Source organism: Rhincodon typus, chromosome 22 (assembly GCF_021869965.1).
Source record: "Rhincodon typus isolate 14 chromosome 22, sRhiTyp1.1, whole genome shotgun sequence".
NCBI lineage: Eukaryota > Metazoa > Chordata > Chondrichthyes > Orectolobiformes > Rhincodontidae > Rhincodon > Rhincodon typus.
The window spans coordinates 16,340,303-16,361,272 of NC_063353.1; the positions used below are offsets into that span (position 1 = coordinate 16,340,303).

The 20,970-nt window shown below is 41.8% G+C and overlaps 2 protein-coding genes across 2 annotated transcripts in view; one reads left to right on the forward strand and one right to left on the reverse strand.

The window, feature by feature from the left end:
- Positions 1-3,569: 3,569 nt before the first annotated feature.
- On the reverse strand, positions 3,570-19,121 carry LOC125485815 (laminin subunit beta-4-like). The gene is made up of 8 exons (XM_048610583.1): positions 19,026-19,121; positions 14,390-14,578; positions 13,241-13,304; positions 8,576-8,790; positions 7,048-7,168; positions 5,954-6,142; positions 4,498-4,677; positions 3,570-3,595 (listed from the first exon to the last, which is right to left on the reverse strand). The coding sequence occupies exons 1-8, from the start codon at positions 19,119-19,121 to the stop codon at positions 3,570-3,572; spliced, it is 1,080 nt and encodes a 359-aa protein (XP_048466540.1).
- Positions 19,122-19,601: 480 nt separating this feature from the next.
- LOC109921463 (laminin subunit beta-4-like) overlaps positions 19,602-20,970 on the forward strand; it is a 77,519-nt gene continuing 76,150 nt past the window's right edge. Inside the window, exon 1 of the mRNA XM_048610584.1 lies at positions 19,602-19,643. Within this exon, the coding sequence (XP_048466541.1) occupies positions 19,602-19,643 (42 nt within the window). The remainder of the gene's footprint in view (positions 19,644-20,970) is intronic.

The window sequence follows — 20,970 nt, forward strand, 5'->3', positions numbered from 1 at the left end:
GGCATCGCTGTGGCACTGCAGGAGGCCCAGGATGGACATGTCGTCTGAGGAATGGGAGGGGGAGTTGAAATGGTCCGCGACTGGGAGGTGCAGTTGTTTATTGCGAACTGAGCGTAGGTGTTCTGCAAAGCGGTCCCCGAGTCTCCGCTTGGTTTCCCCGATGTAGAGGAAGCCACACCGGGTAGAGCGGATGCAGTATACCACATTGGCAGACGTGCAGGTGAACATCTGCTTGATGTGGAAAGTCTTCTTGGGGCCTGGGATGGGGGTGAGGGAGGAGGTATGGGGGCAGGTGTAACACTTCCTGCGGTTGCAGGGAAAAGTGCCGGGTGTGGTGGAGCTGGAGGGGAGTGTGGAGCGGACAAGGGAGTCACGGAGAGAGTTGTCCCTCCGGAAAGCAGATAAGGGTGGGGAGGGAAAGATGTCTTTGGTGGTGGGGTCGGATTGCAGATGGCGGAAGTGTCGGAGGATGATGCGTTGGATCCGGAGGTTGGTGGGGTGGTACGTGAGGACGAGGGGGATTCTTTTTTGGTTCTTATTGCGTGGACGGGGTGTGAGGGATGAGGTGCGGGAGATGTGGGAGACACGGTTGAGGGCGTTCTCGACCACCGAGGAGGGGAAGTGCTTGACCTCATTACAATCACTTCAGGAGAGAAATCATGTCAGTTCCAGCAACAGGGTGGGATCAGATGTCTGGAATAGGAGGGAGTTGGTCCTGTCCAGTGGCTGGGCAGGGCCTGTTGGTTCATGGTATGGGAAATATAAGGTGTCTAGGGGAGGTGTAATGGGAGTGTTTGAGGTAAATATGGGGCCAGTTTAATAATTTCTCAGGAGTCAGACCATGTAGTTCATAACCTATTTTTCCCTGAGTAACTATTTTACTTAAGTTCGTCGGAACTCTTTGATGTCTCTGATATAAATGGAGACTTTCAGAGGGCTGCAGGCATGGAGGAATTGTCCAGGAGCATATCCAATTTCCTGTGCACTTCCTTTGGAATCTGCTATGTTGTGGATTCCACAGCGTCCCCATGAGCAACACCTATCTGGAATAACAACTCGCTGGGCATAAGAAAATCCTGGCTAATTACATTTCCACAGGCAGTCACAAGGTGGCAGAGTAAACTGATTCAGCTACTATTTCCTCAAAGACAGGGAAAAAAAAACTGTCCTGTAAAATGGGCAGAAATGTGGAGACTCTGGCGCACCAAATGGTAAAAACCTTACATCTGTTAAAACAGATGCAATGAGACTTAATTTTAGGAGCCGATATCATGCATCCAAAATCATTTAAAATGTTTTGGCCCAAAATGTGATCAGGGTTAGGATTAAGGTTAAATTTCACCACTTCCAGCTTACATGCATCCCAGTCACTCACAAATATATTAATGAAACATTTTGTAAACTCTGTTTTTGGGAACCTTCAGTGGAAATCGGTCTGGTTTGACTGAATTGAGGACAAGCTCGCTTCTGCTGAGGGTTTCTAGATGTGGACATGGTCTAGCCAGCATCCAGCACTGAATTCGGTGTTTAATTTAATTTTGAATTGATGTAGAACAAAGAGGAGGGGGAGGAAGACTACATTGCAGTACTTGGAATTTGCAAACCCTTCCATTAACTGCTGCCTATCACCTCTACAGTGCAGAAAGAGGCTATTTGGCCCATCAAGCCTGCACTGACCCTTCAAAGAGTTCCTCATCCAGACCCATCCCTCCATCCTATCCCCGTAACCCTGCATTTCTCATGGCCGATCAACCTAACCTGCACGTCTTTGGACTGTGGGAGGAAACTAGAGCACCTGGCAAAAACACAGACAGACACAGCGAGAATGTACAATCTCCACACAGATAGTCACCCAAGGCTGGAATCAAACGCAGGTACCTGGTGCTGTGAGGCAGCATTGCTAACCACTGAGTTACCGTATCATTGGAGAGTGATGTGCAGGTCAGTTCACTCACTGCTCCTTCAGTCAGGTGAGTTGCCTTAGAGTACAGGCGCCTTGCTTTGTTAATTTAGATGCAGTGTCCAGACCAATTTCTTGTGATCTTTGAGCATCTGTCTCATGCAGGCACAGGGATTCTTTCTTGCATACATTTAGCAACTATTTTCCAGACCATCACATTTCCAGCACTGTGCATCAAATTTTTCAAGGGGAATCTTCAGCACATTATTATTCCAGGGATATGCAGGTTAGGTGGATTGGCCATGGGAAATGCAGAGTGACAGGGAGAGGGTAGGGGAGTGGAATATTCCGGGTGGAATATTCTTTGGTGTGGACTTGTTGGGCTGAGTGGCCTGTTTCCACACTGTAGGGATTCTACAGATTACTTCCCTTTTATTAAAATGGTTATTTGATAGCACAAATCCCACATCCCCCTCTTGTCCAGTTTGTTTTTGAGAGTGATATATACCACACCTAAAGGGCAGGATTTTTCCCTGGGCAAAAGTTTGGGACACTGACATGGGGCTAAGTTGGGGTCTCGAACCTGCACAATCCTGGAGCCAGATCAGTGGAGTTATTTTTCTTTCACACTCACTATCCTGTTAAAAATGGTGGGAGAAATGGCCATGCCACTCACTCAATCCCAGGGCTGGAACATCCAGCAGCACGGCCCATGCAACTCACGCAATCCCAGGGCTGGAACATCCAGCAGCACAGTGGCTCTCAGAACGTGAAGGCTCCTCAAACCAGAAGTGCCCTCAAAGGCATAAACTTCAAGTAAAAGAGTCAAGCAGGCCGGAGCAGAGAGAAAAATCCTCAGTCAGCAGGGTTAGGACTCTTCCTCATTGCATCCCTCTGGGTGATGGATCCTCTGAATCTGATACCACCACATCCCCCAGCCCCCACCCCCTCTAAACATGGCTGTCAGAGACGGGAAGCCTCCATCGAGCTGGTAGCATCCCATGAAGTGGGTGTCACTCAGTTACTCCTATTTGCAAAATCCCTCTTGTTGATGGTCTTAAATTTGTAAATTGGCAGTATGGCAGTGAGTATCTGAATACTGGTCCATTTCCCCTGGAAAGACCTTCAGGCAGTGGGAATGCATTGGAAGCAGCCTTAACACAGATTGGCTTCCACCCCCTCCTCCAAGGCAGCCACCATGGGACAAGAACACTCAGCTAATTCACATAAACTGAAATTCCCTTCTCTGGTGTCAACAAGTACAATATTCCTTTATGCACTTTCATTCTGTCGGCTTATGTTTAAATTCACTTCTATTATGGGGTCTTTGTGACCTTGATATTCCCGCCTCTGTTTCAATAAGATCATAATAGTTTGGTTAATTTTCCAGTTGCAGCATCAGAAAAAGTTGAGAGGTAATAAATGGATGGCGAGAGCTTGAGTAAACAATGAGCTGAGACAGCAACAGAGATGTGAGATTCACAGAGATAGAAGTCATCAGTCTTCAGGTTGGAGAAGATACAGGATCGAAACTCCATACAGGGTCAACTAGGACTGGGACATTGCAAACTGTCTGGCTCCATCTCAGACAGTGATTAGCAAGAGGGATGTGGTTGGTGGCCAGAAAATGGGGTGTGGGATGGGGTCCAAAGACAGTAAGTGATAAAATCTATGGGAGAGTGGAAGCAAAACAGACTGCAAGCACAAAAAGGAAAGAAAAAATTGTGTTTATACATCATCTTTGTAATTTCAGGACTTCCACAAAGCACTTTACTGGCCACTAACTACTTTTGAAATGTATTTTGTGTAGTAATCTAGGATACAGAGGATTCAATTTGTGCACAATACAGTTCCACACGCAGTGATGTGATAATGACCAGGTAACCTATTCTAATGGTATTGATTGAGGGATTGGGAACTCCCATGCTTTTCTTCAAAAGAACATCATGAGATGTATGAGTTGAATCCCAGCAGTATGGAAGCAGGCCATTTAGCCTATCAAGTCCACACAACCCTCCAAAGAGCATTCTATCTAGATCCACCCCCTACCCTATCCCAGTAACCTTGCATTTCCCATGGCTAATCTACCCAGCCTGCACACCCCTGGACAATATGGGCAATATAGCATAGCCAATCCACTTAGCCTACACATCTTTGGACTGTGGGAGGAAAGCAGAACAACCAGAGGAACCCACACAGTCATAGGGGAGAATGTGCAAACTCCACACAGTCACCTGAAGGTGGAAGCAAACCTGGGTCCCTGGTGCTGTGAAGCAGTGGTGCTAATCACTGAGCTGCCCAGTGTAGAAGGAAGATGGAACATCTCATTTTCTAGACAACACTTCTGATTCCTTCAGAACTGAACAGGTGAGAAAGCCTAGATTGTATGCTTTAACTGCATTGGCTATGATCTTAACCCACAACTTCCTGATTCAGAGGAAAGAGTGCTACTTTTGAGTCATCACTGACAGAATATATTAAACTATGCACATGTTGATTGCCACATTATTAAGAATTAAAAATGTTAAGAGTAAGAAAATGCGAATATCACGATAAATAATAGAAAGATAAAACTTGTTCTTTTAGTTCAGACACACCTTCACATCCTTCAGGATTAACAGCACTTAGTCCGAAGTAGCCAGATTTGCACTGGTCACATCTGGTCCCTTCAACATTTCTCTTACAAATGCAGCGTCCAGCAACTGTTCCAAGGCTTGGGTCAGTGTGACTTTCACACGTTCCATTGTTTAGTGAGCCTTTGGGATCACAGTTACAGGCTATGAATCATAGAACAGGAAATAGGTTACATGTGATGCATTTTCTAGCTCATTAAGCAAGACTTCTTTCTGGCATTATTTCAGGCTAATCTTTGAAGTAACCCAATATTGCCAATGAGGACCTAATCACTTTTTTTTTAATGATAATGACAAGTTTTGGAAAGCAAACTGAGGTGATCCATAATATTTCATCTTCAGAAGCCATGTTATGGTTGTACATGTGATGAATATTGAATCATTTTCCAGCATCTTTCATGGCTTAAAATTAGAGAATACATCAATTAGAAATCAAGACAGCCTCTTCTAAAAGTCCAGGTTGTTAGTTATATAGTTAAAAATGTGTAAGTTTGGAGATGTTAAATAATATAATTAGACTTTGTGGGTTCAAATGCATAATCTTTGGAAAAGGAAGTTGTCAGCTTCCACAAAATCTTTAAGATGTTGGTTTAGGCAATTTCTCAATTAAGTTAGTTAGAAGAACTCCAAGTTATATTTTTAAGCAAGTAACTTTTCAGGTTATTAAACTAATCAAATTGATGTTTATCCTGAAATTGCCTGGCAAATTCATATCCTTTTCAATTGTTCCGGTAGGATAATATTTATAATTTATTAAAGCTTAATTTTAGGTTCATTACATTATTAAGGATTGTTTTGGTCAAGATCAATTTACAAGCCCTTGATGTCAAAACTTAAAACAGACCAACATTAACGTCAACACTGTTTTCTTCCTATTGGAAAAGATAGAGGCATGGGACTTGCATCCTGAGAAAACACTATGCAATGTTATCATTTCTTAACATGGTTATTTTAAATCTTTTTTTATTGCATTAAACACTATATTTTTGCACCTGATTTTGTGTTTTCAGATGCTGAATTATATTTGTAGCATCACTGTTTCTAAAATAACTTTTGCAGAAGTAAAGGCATTTGATTTCACATGGTCTGGAGAGACTGAGCTGTGTAAACTTCCCACGTTACTACTTTATATGTCTACTTTTAAAAATGCTTTTTACAGACTTTTGCTTAGCTAATATCTAGATTTGAAGAAAAGATTGCTCCATGATTACACAAGCTGCTGAAACAGCTTTTTTGTAAAAACTTCAATCTCTTCACAATAAATAGAAGAATTTAAAAACAAACATTGTTGCTGTTTTTACATTTTGCACAATTAATTTGTGTAGTGGTCATTTTGGCTTTGACCATTAGTTCTTACAATGCTTTAATTATGGTAAGAATTAATCCGAAACTGTGATGGAAAGTAAGAAAGAATTCCTACCAACACATGCATATGGGTCAGAAATAATTTTCCCAGGAACCTGGTAGAAGAAGGGCTTGCATTGGTTACAGTTTTGACTCATTGTATTGTGTTGGCACTCATCACAAATCCCACCACTGACTTCTCCACTGGCCAAATATACCGCCATGTCAAAATGGCATTTTTCAGAGTGTCCATTGCAGTTGCACCCTGAAAAAGAATAAGTATATGTTAAGTCCTAAGGAAAAGGACAAATTGAAAACTGATGCAAGAACAGTTAAAGGTGATCTTCAGTGTTTGGAAGCCATGTTAAAACACACATTTGATTCAAAACTTTTAAGCAAAATACAAAACAAAGCGGTTTAAATTTGCCAGAGCATGAATTCCCCTGTACTACTTTGAAGAGTGCTCTGAGATCTTGTGCACGCACCTACAAGATTTGACATGTCAGCTCTCATAAGTTATGGTACTTTAAAATTCTTTTAAATTTAAACTTGTGTTTAATTTCAAGAACACTAAAGTTACATTTTTAAAACTTGCTAATCTAAAAAAATTAAAGAATTGACTACACTAATGAAGGTAATAAATTGTTCTAAATAATGTTGTTAAAAATAATTTTCAGTTAGTGAAAATCAAGTTGCTTACAAATGGCATACTAAGCACTGATTAACTACCTCTTTCTTATATGTTGTGATAGATCCAATTTCAGCCAAATGGATAAAGTTCTTCTGTAAAGTAAATTAGTGAAATATTCATGCTTAGCTACATCAAGCAATATTTTTAATGGAAAATTTTCAAAAAATACACATTCTAAAACATTGCTGAATTGTATTGATTCATGGAAGATATGTTTGGTGATATGCAAAACATTTCAAGTGAAAACCTGAACAAAAAGATCCCACAAACCCACTCCTTAAAACATACACAGTCTTCACCTGATCACTGATGGCATCCAAAGTGAAAACTCTAGATCTGCTTATTTTTCTGACAGAATATTTCATAACAGTTACTGTGGAAGCTTTCATTTTTCAGAATCCAATTCCATTTTCAATCCTGTGTTTTAGGGACTTATAAGGCAGGTTAAACAGACTATCAATAAGTACAACAGTCCTTACTTCTGCATTCATCTCTCTCTGATCCTATCGCTGGTTGCCATGGTGAATCATTGTAAAAGTCCTTACATCTTTCACAGTTTACACCATCTGTATTGTGCTGACAGATGCACCGTCCATGAACCTATGGAAAATTTATATTTGAAACAGATTTGAATAATTATTTCCAGCAATATACAGCTACAAGTTTTAACTCTTTTATTTGTGAAATTGAAGTTCAATTTTAACATCAATGTCCAGAAGAAATGAAGTAATGCCTTCTCCAGCACATTCAGTTTTGAATTTGCTTTTACAATTCTTCTGTATCCTTGGCCTGTTCTTCTCAGTGCCTCATTCTATGCTGTGCTCCAGCATAGTTCCTCCTTCCATACTCTGCCAACAGGAGAAATCCTGCAACTGTCTTGTATTTGTTAACTTTTCTGAACATTTCCCTCCAATGCATTTTTTTTACCCCATGAAGCACTTTACGACATTTTCTACATTAAAAACATTATACAACTGCAAGCTATCATTTAACCTGTGATATTTGGAACTTCTGATTGTTCACAATTTTTGTTGGAGATTTGTTAAGCTTCAGGCCCAATGTGATTAACTTCTACCATAATGTTCTATTGAAGGAACACTCTAGCACACCGGTACACAATATGTATTCACAAGATACAAGGTACTCAATAGGTGTTCCAGCACATATGTGTTCTGTTATGATTTTTATTATTTGTAATGCTTTATAATTTGTAAATAATTGACTTTTGTCAGCTAGAGGATCATATCCAAATCTGGGCATCACAGTTTATAAAGGCTTTGGAGGGTGCACTGAAGAAACATGGGGGATGATGGAATTTAGCTATGCAGGGAGGAACTACGATTGTTCTTTACAGCAAAAAGCATTAAGGGAAGATTTCATTGAGGTGTTCAGAATTCTTCGAGGTTTTGATAGATCAGACAGGGAGGAAACAATATTCACCAGCAGAAGGGCTGGTAGTCAAGGTAATAATTAAGATAATTCACAGAAATATCTAGCAGGCAAATGAGGAAAATAGTTTTTACATAGCAAAAATTGTTACAAACTGGAATGTACTGCTTGAAAGGGTGTGGCACACATTCAGTGGCAATTTTCAAAGGAAAATGGATATATATCTGACAAGAAAGATTTACAGGGCCAGAAGGAAACAATAGATTGAGACTACATTAGATAGCTGTTTTAAAGAGCCAGTACTGTTGCAATGATGAAAACGACCTCTATCGATGCAGTGTTATTTTCATGTAGTCCACCCTTTGGGCCTATTACCCGGACCCTGTTCAGTGCTCCATGCTTTGTTACTCCGAGTGCAGGCAGATGCCAGGAAGGTGGCTCTGCTGGGAAGAGCATCTGCCTGTGTCATGAAAAATCCATCAAAGTCAGCAGTAGAGGTCCCCAGTGGCACATTTTCATCTTTGTGTTCACTGTCCATATTTAATTCTCTGAAAATAATTCCATATGCGTGCCTGTGAAATTTATTGTGGGGTACCCGAATTTTGGTGACGTTCTTACCATTCCTTGCTGGTTGAATACATCACCTCGTATATTTTCAATGGGAATACACTGGCTGGCGTGCCCATAGCAAAAACAGCTCCCGCGAACAACCATTTCGTACAAAGCATAATAGTATTTTTCATCGACTCTGGCCTGTCTCCTCCACAAACGTGTATCTCCAAGTGTGTGTAGCTGTGTGAAGTTTATCCGTAGATTTGTAAAAGTTGTAAGCTCTGTGGAAGATACAGGAGAAAGGCTTGACACTGGTCATGGAGTTATAGTTTGTTGTACAAATTATCCAGTTGTTTTTCCATTGGCTTCAGTGGAAAGGAAAACCATGGGGAATTTTTAAAATGTGTGCCCAATTCACTATTGCCTATTTTGTGCTAAAATCAATTTTACATCCCGTGTGCAACTTGTCCTGGTAAGTGAATCATTTAGCATTAACTACACATGCCACGAAATCTATGAAGTACAAATGAAACACAATCAATCGATTCCACAATTGAGCCTTTGGAAACTCTTTTAACAATAAATTTGTGTCCCCTTTTGCTTACAAACGGATAGGATGGAATAGCATTGACCATATTGCTAATAGTGAAGAGATAGCATGGATTGTTTGACCATTAAGAACAATTAAACTTAAGGAAGAAACAGTATATTCAGTTAAAAACTATTTGTGGCTTGTGAATTAAACTCATGGTGTAGGGTGTAGCATATTGACAGGGATAGGAGATTGAATGGTTAACAGGAAGCTGAGTATAGGTGTAAATGGGTGGTGCACTTCAGAGATCAGTGCTGGGACCTTAACTGTTCACAGTTTATATAAATCACTTAGATGAAGGGATGGAAGGTATGGTTGCTAAATTTGCTGATGGTGTAAGGATAGGTAGGAAAGTGAGTTGTGAAGACGACACAAGGAGGTTACAAAATACTGAAAGGGATAGATTGGGTAAGAAAATGTGCCCTGGTTGGGGAGTTAAGAAACAGGGGCACAATTTAAAAGTAAGGGAGATATTTTATTTACTCAGAGAGTTATGAACTGAATGGGCTGAATTTAAGAACTGCAGATGCTGGAGTCAGAGATAACACAGTTTGGAGCTGGAGGAACACAGCAGGCCAGGCAGCATCAGAGGAGCAGGAAAGTTGACGTTTCAGGTTGGGACCCTTCTTCAGAGAATGAATGGCTGAATGGCCTTCTCCTGTTCCTAGATTCTTACCTTTGAATGCAGAGATTCCAGCCCTTTTTGTGTGTTACTTTATAGCCATGACAATGGAATAGTTTCAAATTAGGGTATAACTAGACCTGTCCTGGCCCTTGAGATTCCATGTGACTCTGAGCTGATCATGTTGCATCATGTTGCAAACATGATCAGTAAACAGTAAGAAGGCAAGAACTCTCAACTGCAGGAGTACCTATATCTCTGATCACTCCAACAATTGGAAACATGCAACTGGTGAGAACATGTGTAACCAGTGGTAGGAGGACAAACTGACAGTGCATCTCGGTAAAGGATCACAATGTGGACCCCCAAAGGTTTTAGGCAATAAATCGACCTGACAAAGTTTGATTGAATTGATTTATTATTATTGTCACATGTGCCGAGGTACAGTGAGAAGTTTTGTTTTGCGAGCTGTACGGGAAGATCATATTATACAAAGTGCATAAGGGTAATAGAACAGAGTGAGGAATACAATGTTACAGCTGCTGAGAAGGTGCGCAAAGAGTAAGATCAACATTAATTTTAAAATTTGAGAGGTCCATTCAGAAGTCTAATAATGGTGGGGAAGAAGCTGTTCTTGAATCTGTTGGTACGTATGTTTTGCCTGATGGAAGAGGTTGGAGGAGATTATAACTGGGATGGTAAGGGTCTTTGTTTATGTTGGCTGCCTTCCTAAGACAGCAAAAAGTGTAGATGGAGTCAATGGATGGAAGATTGGCTTGCGTGTTCATGACTCTCTGTAGTTTCTTATCAATTTATTAAATGAATAAATAAAATTTATAACTCACCCCCACACCTTTGTAAAAGGAACTGAAGGAAGGGCCCTGTTACCTCTCTCTCAAATCTTGCAGAGTACAACACTATTTGTTGCTTGTGAAAGCAAGCAGGATCCAAGATGCGACCCTAGCTGTGAGGGTATTCAAGATACAGATACAGGTACATATTAGGGAACTTCCTCATAACCTGAAAAACTAGAGGTTACCAGTGAAGTTCCTTGGTGAAATATTCGCTCAGATATGTTGGAGTACATGCCAATGCAAATTTCCATCTCTTCATCCACCAGTTACACCTACAGGTTTTCTGTTTGCTCCATGAGGGCGGGGAACAGAATATGGGTCTGTGTTTTGGGTTAAAGATCCATCTCTGATTAATGTTCAGATTTTTACATGGTTAGCCCTGAATTGATCTGGAGATTTTCTGTCCAATGGGGATGGGAATGTACCAGATGAAGTTTCAGATTTATTTAGACCACCCCATGGCAGAAAACACTGAGGCTGTTGGTTGTCCTGAGGGAGAGCTCTGTAATTTGTGCCAAAGCTTTCCACTCCACCAGAGGAAAGTTGGATGCCACAGCAGAATTGAGCCTGGTACCGATGGTAAGACACACTCTCATTGATACCAAAATAGATCTTATATTGGATGCCACAACATAGAGGTAGGTGGTCCTTTTCCCGGAAGGTGGCATGACGAGGCAGTTGTATAAGATCCTTGGTTCTGAAAGGGTTAACGTTGAGGAGTGCATTAAGTTCCACCCCAACATTGACACCATGAGGGGTAACGGGACCAGCTTAGGATTACAATGGTGATAGACCTATCGTCTAATCTCCTCATAATCTTAGTAACAGTGTCTATCATCACAATGTTGTTGATTGCTATGATATAATAAACCCATATCTTATTTAAGACCAGAGACTTTTCTCATGAGTCTACCTAATAGTTTTCATCTGTCACACTAGACAAATCCTGTCAATCCCAACCTAACAGGATGATGGTGGCAACAAGTCTACCTTATGATGACCAAGAGACCAACCATGGGAGCAGTGGTGAGGATTCATCATACAGCATGTTGCCAGTAGTATGCATCGCTTCACCTTATGAGAGAGACCACTTTGTCATGCAGTTGGATGCCTCTCTGTTCAACACCATTTCCCTCTGCCTGTAGTCCCTCCTCCCTCACTTCCTGTTTTTGCTTCTTCTGATATGAGCTATCTCCTTCTAGGACCTCACTATCCCCAAGGTCCACAACTCTCTGGAGGGCCACATTGTAGGAAGTGCATCAGAACACCTCAATGACCAAGACCCTTGCAGAAGGGTAATGGAAGGCACCACCAGATGTTGGAATTGCATCTTTAGACCTCAGTGGCATGCTCAATTGTAGTCCTGTTGTCCAGGTGGTAGTGGTTCTATGACTTCTGGGCCTGTTTCTCAGGCACTTATAGATGGCTGACTTGCTATCTCTTCAAGCAATACCCCTTTTCACCTAAGATTCATGCATACAGTTAGGGGGTTGGTGTAAAAATCTAAGGCTGTGTGGATTGGTAGAGGCTGAAGGAGATGAGGAAGCTCTAGGAAAATGAACATGGACATGGAAGTAGTTCAGTAACAGACAGGTTGGAAATTGAGAGAATGGAAAGCATTCTTTGTGATGAATCTCACTGAGACACCAATCAGTGCATTGATGGCCATTTGGGTGTAATTGATGCTAACCTTCACCTGATGGTGGCAAAACCCAATGCCAATGCAAGGCCCTATTCCCTGTCAAATGGATGTGCTCTGCAGCTCATACAAAGTGGACACCAGTAACCAGTGAGATGCAGTGGTGTGTAGTTACTTTTGAGATATTGCTAAGATCCACAGCAGGCCCTTGAAACTAGAAAGGAAGAAGCTGAATAGCACTGAGACTCCGATGGTCACAGGTAAGACATGCCAACTAGTGCTGCAAGCTGAAAAATCTTTAGTGATAAGGATGCAGACATCCATGACCGCCTGACTGGAGAGTTGCACTCTGCTCAGACAATGTTTCTCAGTCATCTCCAGGTAGTTCTGTCTTAGGTAGTTGATTTTGTGTTGAAGGTTTAACCTTTGTTATTTCCCTGACCTTCCTTCCTATGCTGTACACTGACCCCCTCCACACCCAACCACCACATCGATCCTGGAATTCTGTCCTTCCGGTGGCGTGTGTTACTCTCATCACCGGCTGGGGGCACAATTGTTTTGGTAACCCCCACCCCCATTGCCAGCTGAAAATGCTCAGTTCTCCTGTGCAGTTTGCCACTTCTGTTCTGGTATATCAGGGAGGTGCCAACCCCATTCAAGGCCTGCATGCTTTAAATGTATCACCCTAACCCCTTCAAACAGCTTTTTAAAGCCTTATTTGTACAGAATTCCTGATTTCTCTTATGCTGTTCCTCCACTCTGCTGGGAATGATGCCTTGAAATTGACATGCTATCTGGTATTTTTGTAACATTCCTATGCCTTTGCCTAGTTTCCTGTCATTCCTAAATATCCCATGCCTTTCAAGATTTGAAACCCGCTCCAGCTTAAAGCACCCAATCTCATTTAATAAATAGATCAGAAGAGGTCAGAATTTGAGGATCGTAGGCTTGCAGATGTTCAGACTCCTACGCTTCAACCTCTGCAACAACCAACTTTTTACATGCTTACTATAAACGTACATACCTCGTATCTCATGGCTGTATGGATCATTGATTTGGAAATGTGGGTCCAATGCTTTTAGAACAACCTACACAAATATTTTAAATAGAATTCCATTAAACTGACAAACTATGCCATTCCTTTAGACAGTAACATTAAATTCTTTATAAAAGATAAATCACCATATATTTGCATCAACTTTTCATGGTCAGGGCTGTGACTCATTGATGGACTGTATGACATTCAAAGAGGACTATTTCATCGATGTGCAGTTCCATGCTAATATACAGTATAGGTAAAATGATCTTTCAAGTGTCACAAATCTGCAGATTATTGAGAGATGCTAATTACTTTGTAAACCTTTGAAGGGACTTATTAAATCACTAATTTGGACTCAAGGTAGATTATAATCTGACCTGGGAAATAGGCTGGGGTTTGCAATCTACAATAGAATGAGGAGAGAAAGAAGGATTTAGAATGTCTATTGCCTTTCTGCCTGCCCCACGATGAATAAAGGGGCAGGGCAAGGAAGGTTGGCCTGGAGACCAATTGACGTTCTTAAGTAGCCAATGAATGGCCACTTAATTGCCTCATCCCATTGCTGGTATGTTACTATTTCCAAGGTGCCTTATGCCACATGGAGAGGCTGCACAGCAAAAGCTGATGTTCTGCTTATAGACTGTGAGAGTTGGTGGGGAACCCATGATACAGCATCCTGTGACTCATGGAAGGCTACACACCCCACCCCCAAAATGGTGCTAGAAAGCACTTCCCTTTTCTCAATAATAACTCAGCACCTCCCTGAGCCCTGCCCAGCTCTCCAAACATCCTGCATTGTAACTGCTCTGGGTTGGCTGCAGTACCATCAGTGGACAGCGATCCCAGTGGGGCTACTTAGATTGAAGAGCTCTCTCCCCTGTGATTGACTGGCAGCTCTTAAAGGCAGGTTCTAGGCTCTTAAAGTGATGGGAGCCTCAACTGCAAGCAGTTAATGATGTGACTGCCAGCACTTGAGATGGGGCTTCCAGAACTGACTGAGGTGGAGCTGCTTCCAGTTTTCTGGCTGGTGACAGGGTGACAGCCACTTAATTTAGTGCTAAGATGGTATCCACCCATAGGTATGCTAATATTGGTATTGAAAATGTAGTATAGAAATTAATTTTGACATCATACCTCTCCACCTGTTGAAGGTTCAAGGTCGGAATACTTTGAGTCACAGATTACATCATCCACTCTCTGTGCAGGTCCAGGGGGAATATTTGGGAAGGCAGATGCACAATCATAGGCAAAATATCGTATCACTCTCCATGTTTGACCATAATCTGAAGATCTCTCGACTAACATTGCAGCTGGGCGGAATGTCTAGGTGAGAAAAGAGCAGGCTGGTCGGAATCGTCTATGGGAGTGGATCTTCAAATTGACTTTTGTACTGCCCACTTAACCTGCATGTTAACCTTAAGAGAATTCTGAACTTGGACTCTTAAGTCCCTTTGGGTTTCAGATTTCCAAAGCCTTCCCCCATTTAGGAAATTGTTTACACCTCTATTCTTCCTACCAAAGTGCATAATGTCATACTTTCCCACATTGTATTCCATCTGCCCTTTCTTTGCCCACTCTCCCAGCCTGTCCAAATCCTTCTGCAGCCTCCCCATCACTTCAACACTACCTGTCCCTCCACCCTTGTGTCATCTGAAAACCTAGCAACAATATCCTCAGTTCCTTTGTCCAGATTGTTATTGTGTAATGTGAATAGTTGTTGTCCCAACATGGACTCCTGCGGAGCTCCACTAGTTACTGGATGCTATCCTGGAACAGACCCTTTATTCCCACTTCCTGTCTTCTGCCACTTAGCCAATCCTCTGTTCATGCCAGTACCTAGCTTCTAACACCATCTTATTTTGCAGCCTGTGAACCTCTGAACTTGGAGCCTTACCCAATATTGTCATTAAATTTGCTGACAACAGTAGAAGTGCTGTTTGGTGAATTGAACTCTAGTTGTTAACAGTTGTCAGTGTGCTAACAGAAGCTGAAATCTCCCTCTCTGATACATCCTTTGATGTGCCAGGGAACCTCAGCTCTAAACATCAAGCCACTGTTTCCTAAGACCATCAATGATCTCTTGTCTTTTGGACATCATTCCTCCACTGCCCACAACTGCCTACAGCCTGTTTGACTTCATTCGCAAGATCCAGAAACAGGATTGCTCTGATGAAGCCATTGTTTTGGTCTATTCTTGCCACGTGGAAATTATTTTTTATCATCGAGACTCTACTTTTTCTTCCTTTGTTCAGTGTCTTCTCAATTGCATCCATGAGCCTCCTAACATCTTCTGCCACTCTAACAGCTCTAGTTCCCATGCCCTAACTTTGTTTTGATTTGAATTGATTTGATTTATTACTGTCACGTGTACTGAGGTTCAGTGCAAAGTGTCGTCTTATGTGCTTTACAAGCAGATTGTATTATACAAGTACCTCAGGGTAACAGAAGAGTGCAGGATAGTGTTACAGCTGCCAAGAAGGTGCAGAGAGAGATTAACATTTGAAAGGTCCATTCAGAAGTCTGATAATAGCAGGGAAGAAGCTGCTCTTGAATCTGTTGTTAGATTTATACAAACGTTTACATCTTCTGCCTGACGGAAGAGGGTTAAAGAGAGTATAACCAGGGTGGAAGGGGTCTTTGATTATGTTGGTTGGTTTCCTGACACAGCAGGAAGTATAGATGGAGTTAATGGATGGGAGGCTGGTTTTTGTGATGGGCTGGGGTGTGTTCACAACTGTATGTAGTTTCTCGCAGACTTGGGAAGAACAGTTGCCATACCATGCTGTGATACATCCAGATAGGATGCTTTCTGTGGTACATCTACAAAAATTTGTAAGAGTCTTTATGGATGTGCTGAACTTCCTTAGCCTCCTGAAGAAGTAGAGGCGTTGCTGTGCTTTCTTGACCATAGTCTCAATGTGGGTGGATCAGAACATTATTGGTGGGCATCTCCCCCAGGAACTTGATGCTCTTCACCATCTCCACCGTGGCAACCATTGATGCAGACAGGGATGTGCCCTCCACTCTGCTTCCTGAAGTCAATGACCAGCTGCTTCATTTTGCTGATGTTGATGGAGAGATTGTTGTCTTTATACCATGCCACTAAGCATCCTAACTCCTTCCTGTACTCTGTCTCGTCGTTGATTGAGATCGGAACTAAAGTGATGGTGTCATCAGCAGATTTATAAATGGAGTTAGTATGGGATTTGGCCACACTGTCGAGTGTGTATAAAGAGTACAGTGCAGAGCTGTGCACACAGCCTTGTGGGGCACTGATGTTGAGGATTATCGTGGAGGAAATATTGTCACCTATCCTTACAGCCTGCTGTCTATGGGTCAGGAATTTGACGATCCAGCTACGGAAGGGGGAGCAGACGTCTAGGTCTTGGAGTTTGGAGATGAGTTTGTTTGGAATTATGGTGTTGAAGGTGGAAATGTAGTCAATAAGTAGGAGCCTGATGTAGGTATCCTTGTTGCCCAGATGTTCCAGGGATGAGTGTAGGGTCAGGGAGATGGTGTCTGCTGTGGACCTGTTGTGCTGGTAGGAGAATTGCAAAGGGTCAAGGCAATTTGGTAGGCTGGAGTTGATGTGAGCCATGACCAATCTCTTGAATCATTTTATAATTATGGATGTTAGAGCCACCGATTAGCAGTTATCTTTGGCACTGGGATGATGTTGGTCTTCTTGAAGCAGGTGGGACTTCAGATGGTAGTAAGGAAATGTTAAAGATGTCAGCAAATACTTCTGCCAGCTGGTCCACACAGGATCTGAGTGCATGGTTAGAGATTCTATCTGGGTCGGTCACTTTTCTATTGACTTGTATGTTCTCTACATTTTCATCCCTGCTGTGACTTTCAGAGGATTTGTCTTCTGCTTTAAATGGAGGGCCAACGGACCTCTATCTACCATTGCCTTCCTTTGCTGCCTGAACCTGTTCTCACACTAAGAAATTTTATTTCACTCCACTCATTGATCTTAAATAAAAAAGAGTTGTGATATGTACCAGCAATGCTCCCAGTGTTGCCTGTCTTTTCATGGAATATATGGAGTATTGTTTGTTCTTGCCTTACTTCCTCTGCTCCTTTTCATACTCATTGCCTGAAGAGAAAATGTCATCAACTTTCATGACAGTTTCCAACCTTCCATCATCTTCACGCGGCCCATTTCCAGCTCTTCACTTGCTTCTTCACATTCTCTGCCTTCATTTTTTGGCCTTAGCCCATTGACTGATGTTCATTATAAATGCACTAACATTTATCTTGACTGTACTCACTCACAATCTGTTTCCTGAGAGGGCTCTATTCCATTTGTCCAGTTTGGCCATTTTTTTTTTTACAACTGTGATGATGATGCCACCATCTTTTTAATATGTCTTCCCTTTTCCTCCAGTGAGGGTTTTCCTTCACTGCAGTTGGCAGGTCGCATAAATGCATGCCTTCTATTTGCCACACTCTTGCTTTCACCCCTCTCTTTTCCTTCCCAGAAACGTGATAGGGATCTCCTTACCCTCACCTTTTATCCAGCAGTCTCCATGATCATTACAACATTCACTGCCATTTCTACCAACTCCAGTGAAATGCTACAACAATACACTCTTCCCCCACCCTCCCCTTTCAGCATTCTGAAGGCATCGTTCCCAAAATGACACCTTGGTCTAATTCTCGTTTACCTCCCAACACTCTCTCCACTTTTTAATGCACTTACCATGTGGGTGAAGTTGTTGCAATGCATATCCTTTTACCTCTTCCCTTCCTGCTAAAGGGTCCCTCCAGGTGAAGCAGTGATTTATTTGTACTTTGTTAAATTTAGTACACTATGTTCACTCATGACAGTACAGTCTCCGCTGTATAATTAAGGATGGTGGTCAGAGCAGGAGGCCTAATCAGAGGGCTTAGAGCAATATCTGACCACCTACTCCAGGATATGCGTGCACTGTTGAGGAACTAGGGGTTTTGGTCCGGATTGGAATATTTGGGCCAATATGACTTGAGGGATTTAATCTCTGTTACGTCTGTGTTTCTGTTGTCAGTGTTATTGATTTGATTACTTTGTATCATTATACTATAGATATCAGTCTTAGATTAGCATCTGAAGAACACAATGCAATACAATGATGCTTAGAGTTTCTTTGCTACCTGTTTCTCACGCTGACCTCAGTAATAAAAGAGGATTGCTAGTGAGGGTTTGGGTGTGAGCACTCTCAACAAAACAAAATCATGAACTTCTTCTTTCACACATGACTTTGCACTAGGTTAGAGACATATTACACTCAGTGCAAAGACCAAGCCATGTTAGATTCGTGACTGGAGGAGGCCACAACCTTTCAGCTGTGATATGCTGGTGAGTGCAATGGCCTCCTCACCTGCATTTTCACTCTCCTGTTGATGAACCCTTGAAACAGCTTTGCTAGTGTGGCATCTATGAAGAATCATTTGCGCCGCTGAGAAACTCAACAAGCACAGTGACAAAATGTCACAAGTGTCCCTCACGGATGCAAGAATTAGCCACCTTGACCATGTCATAAAGATGGATTTCTGCTCAGACATACAGTATATAGCTTAGTTTTATATCATTCGAGGGCTGTTAAAGAGGTTGCAACTGATATTCTTGTCTCGTGATAAATTTTGGAGGTAGGGAGTGTTCGTGCAAAAAGAACCTACAGAGGGAAGACCAGTGTAGATGGAAAAAAAATTCAATTAACATGTTTACCTGCTGTTAGCCATGGCTTCAATGTAAATAAGAGCTGAAATGATAATTTGGAAACATTACCTTGAAGGAAAGGAATAGGTGACTGAATTGAAAAAGGATTTCCAGATCCAGCTGAATGCTGACATGGTGCACACCTACAGCGACAAAGAAGTTCATTGTAATTCAGAAAACATGACAGGTTACAGATTTCCGATCTATATAGACAAGATTAATAAAGAAGGGAATTACTGTCGGCTACAATTTTGGACAAACACCTAACATGTTTGTATGGCATTTGTCTGCCTGTTATTTTAACAGAAGATTAACCTTTATACTTTGACATTTTCTCAGTATTTCCCCTCCCCTCTCTGATTTAACCAGGCACTTTTCTTTGATTCCTTTCCAGTTCACCCTGTTGATCTAGAGGCAACCCTCCCTTTTGTCCCCTCACCTCAATCGTAACAGTACATTTATTGATTGTATTTTCCCCCTCAGACTTCATGACGGTTCCCTTCTCTCGTTTCTCTTTCTCTCCATCCTAGTACATAATGACACCGTTCTTCCAAGATCTCCCTTTACCCTTATTTGAAATAGATGATCTCAGAGATTGAAACCCTGGTTCAAACTGTGAATTGGATTTCCTAAATCTGCAAGAACATGATGTATTCAGGAATTTCCATCCACAGCAATGGCCAGCTTGTAAGTTGTATGATTTACTTTGTCCTTCATCAATATACCGTACATAGTGATTAGGTCTGTAAAGTTGACTATCTGTATTAAACATCCATATGTGATGTTAGCATGTTATAGTAGGGCCTCCAATTCAACTATGAAACAACTATGAAATCAGTTCCAATTCGAAACTAAACTGGAAGCTTCTGACACGATTAGGCTAGCTTTAATTATTTACTCTTGAGATGAGGGTAGGGTTGCCAACACAGACTGAAGATATTCCAGGACGATCAGTGAAAGTGATGTCATGGATAGCTGGGGCCGTAGCAGGTCCACAGTTTCAAATATAAAGCAGCAGAGACCAGTATGAGGAGCAATTGTAGAAAAGCAATAACTCAACCAGGTGGAATTTACTTCATTCTAACCTCCCACTTGCGTACAGCTGCTTCTAGATCCTCAGTCATGACCTGGAGTGCCCCAAATATCTCCCTGCCTAAGGAGGTTAATGCGGGAACTGCACATTATTCTAAGCAGCAGTTCTGATCTAACCTGAATGTAGCCTAAAGTAGGATCCCATCTATTCCTGTAAACTCCTAACTCCAGGCTTGGCTGTCCTCAGATCATTTAAAAGTCTAAGGCTGGAACTGCTTTGACTAATCAGAACTACAGCACGACAGTGTTTGTCTTTCCATATGAATGTGAAGCAGCCACATTCAATCAGCAGTGTCAAGAGAGTCTGATAATTCCACTGCATTGGGCTTTGACTGGTGACACAGATTCTGCACATGAAGTGACAACTAAAGATGGTTCAGACTAAGCAAAAAAAAGAGGAAAATTTCTTCCTGCGTGCCTGCTGCCTTTGCTACTAATGTTGGAGTTTAAAATCTCTCGGAAAACTTTCTTTGGCCACCAGGAGTTTGATGCCAATTCCATTCGACTCCTGGCCATTCTGGGAGGGTTGGCTACACAATATGTGGGTGTCACTGACCAGTTTGAGATGGCTGTGTGAAATGGTCCTTGGAACATTGTAGTACTAATCTTTGGAGTGATTTGATTCATCCGAGTGGTTTCCTACACCACTTCAGGCAGGTAAAAGTCAAAAATATTTGTGTGATCTGGAATCAACGTAAGCCATAGACATTATTTGATTTATTTGAGGTCCTATGGGTGAAATCTGCCAGCATTATTAGTTTTATTATAAACTAAATTGAAATTCTCAAACTTTTGCATCAGGGCTTGAACCTACAATTTATGGATTGCCTGTCTCAGTTAATGTAACCACTACATTATCTTAGAGATAGTAGGAACTGCAGATGCTGGAAAATCTGAGATAACAAGGTGTAGAGCTGGATGA

Bases quoted from the DNA above. Each gene is read 5' to 3' on its own strand.
- LOC125485815 (XM_048610583.1), bottom strand. From the start codon at position 19,121: ATGAACTTCTTTGTCGCTGTAGGTGTGCACCATGTCAGCATTCAGCTG. The intron at 13,305-14,389 runs GTATGATGTCAA...ATATTTGTGTAG, and splicing joins AACCTTCAACAGGTGGAGAG to GTTGTTCTAAAAGCATTGGA. The intron at 4,678-5,953 runs GTAGGAATTCTT...TATGATTCATAG, and splicing joins TGACCCATATGCATGTGTTG to CCTGTAACTGTGATCCCAAA.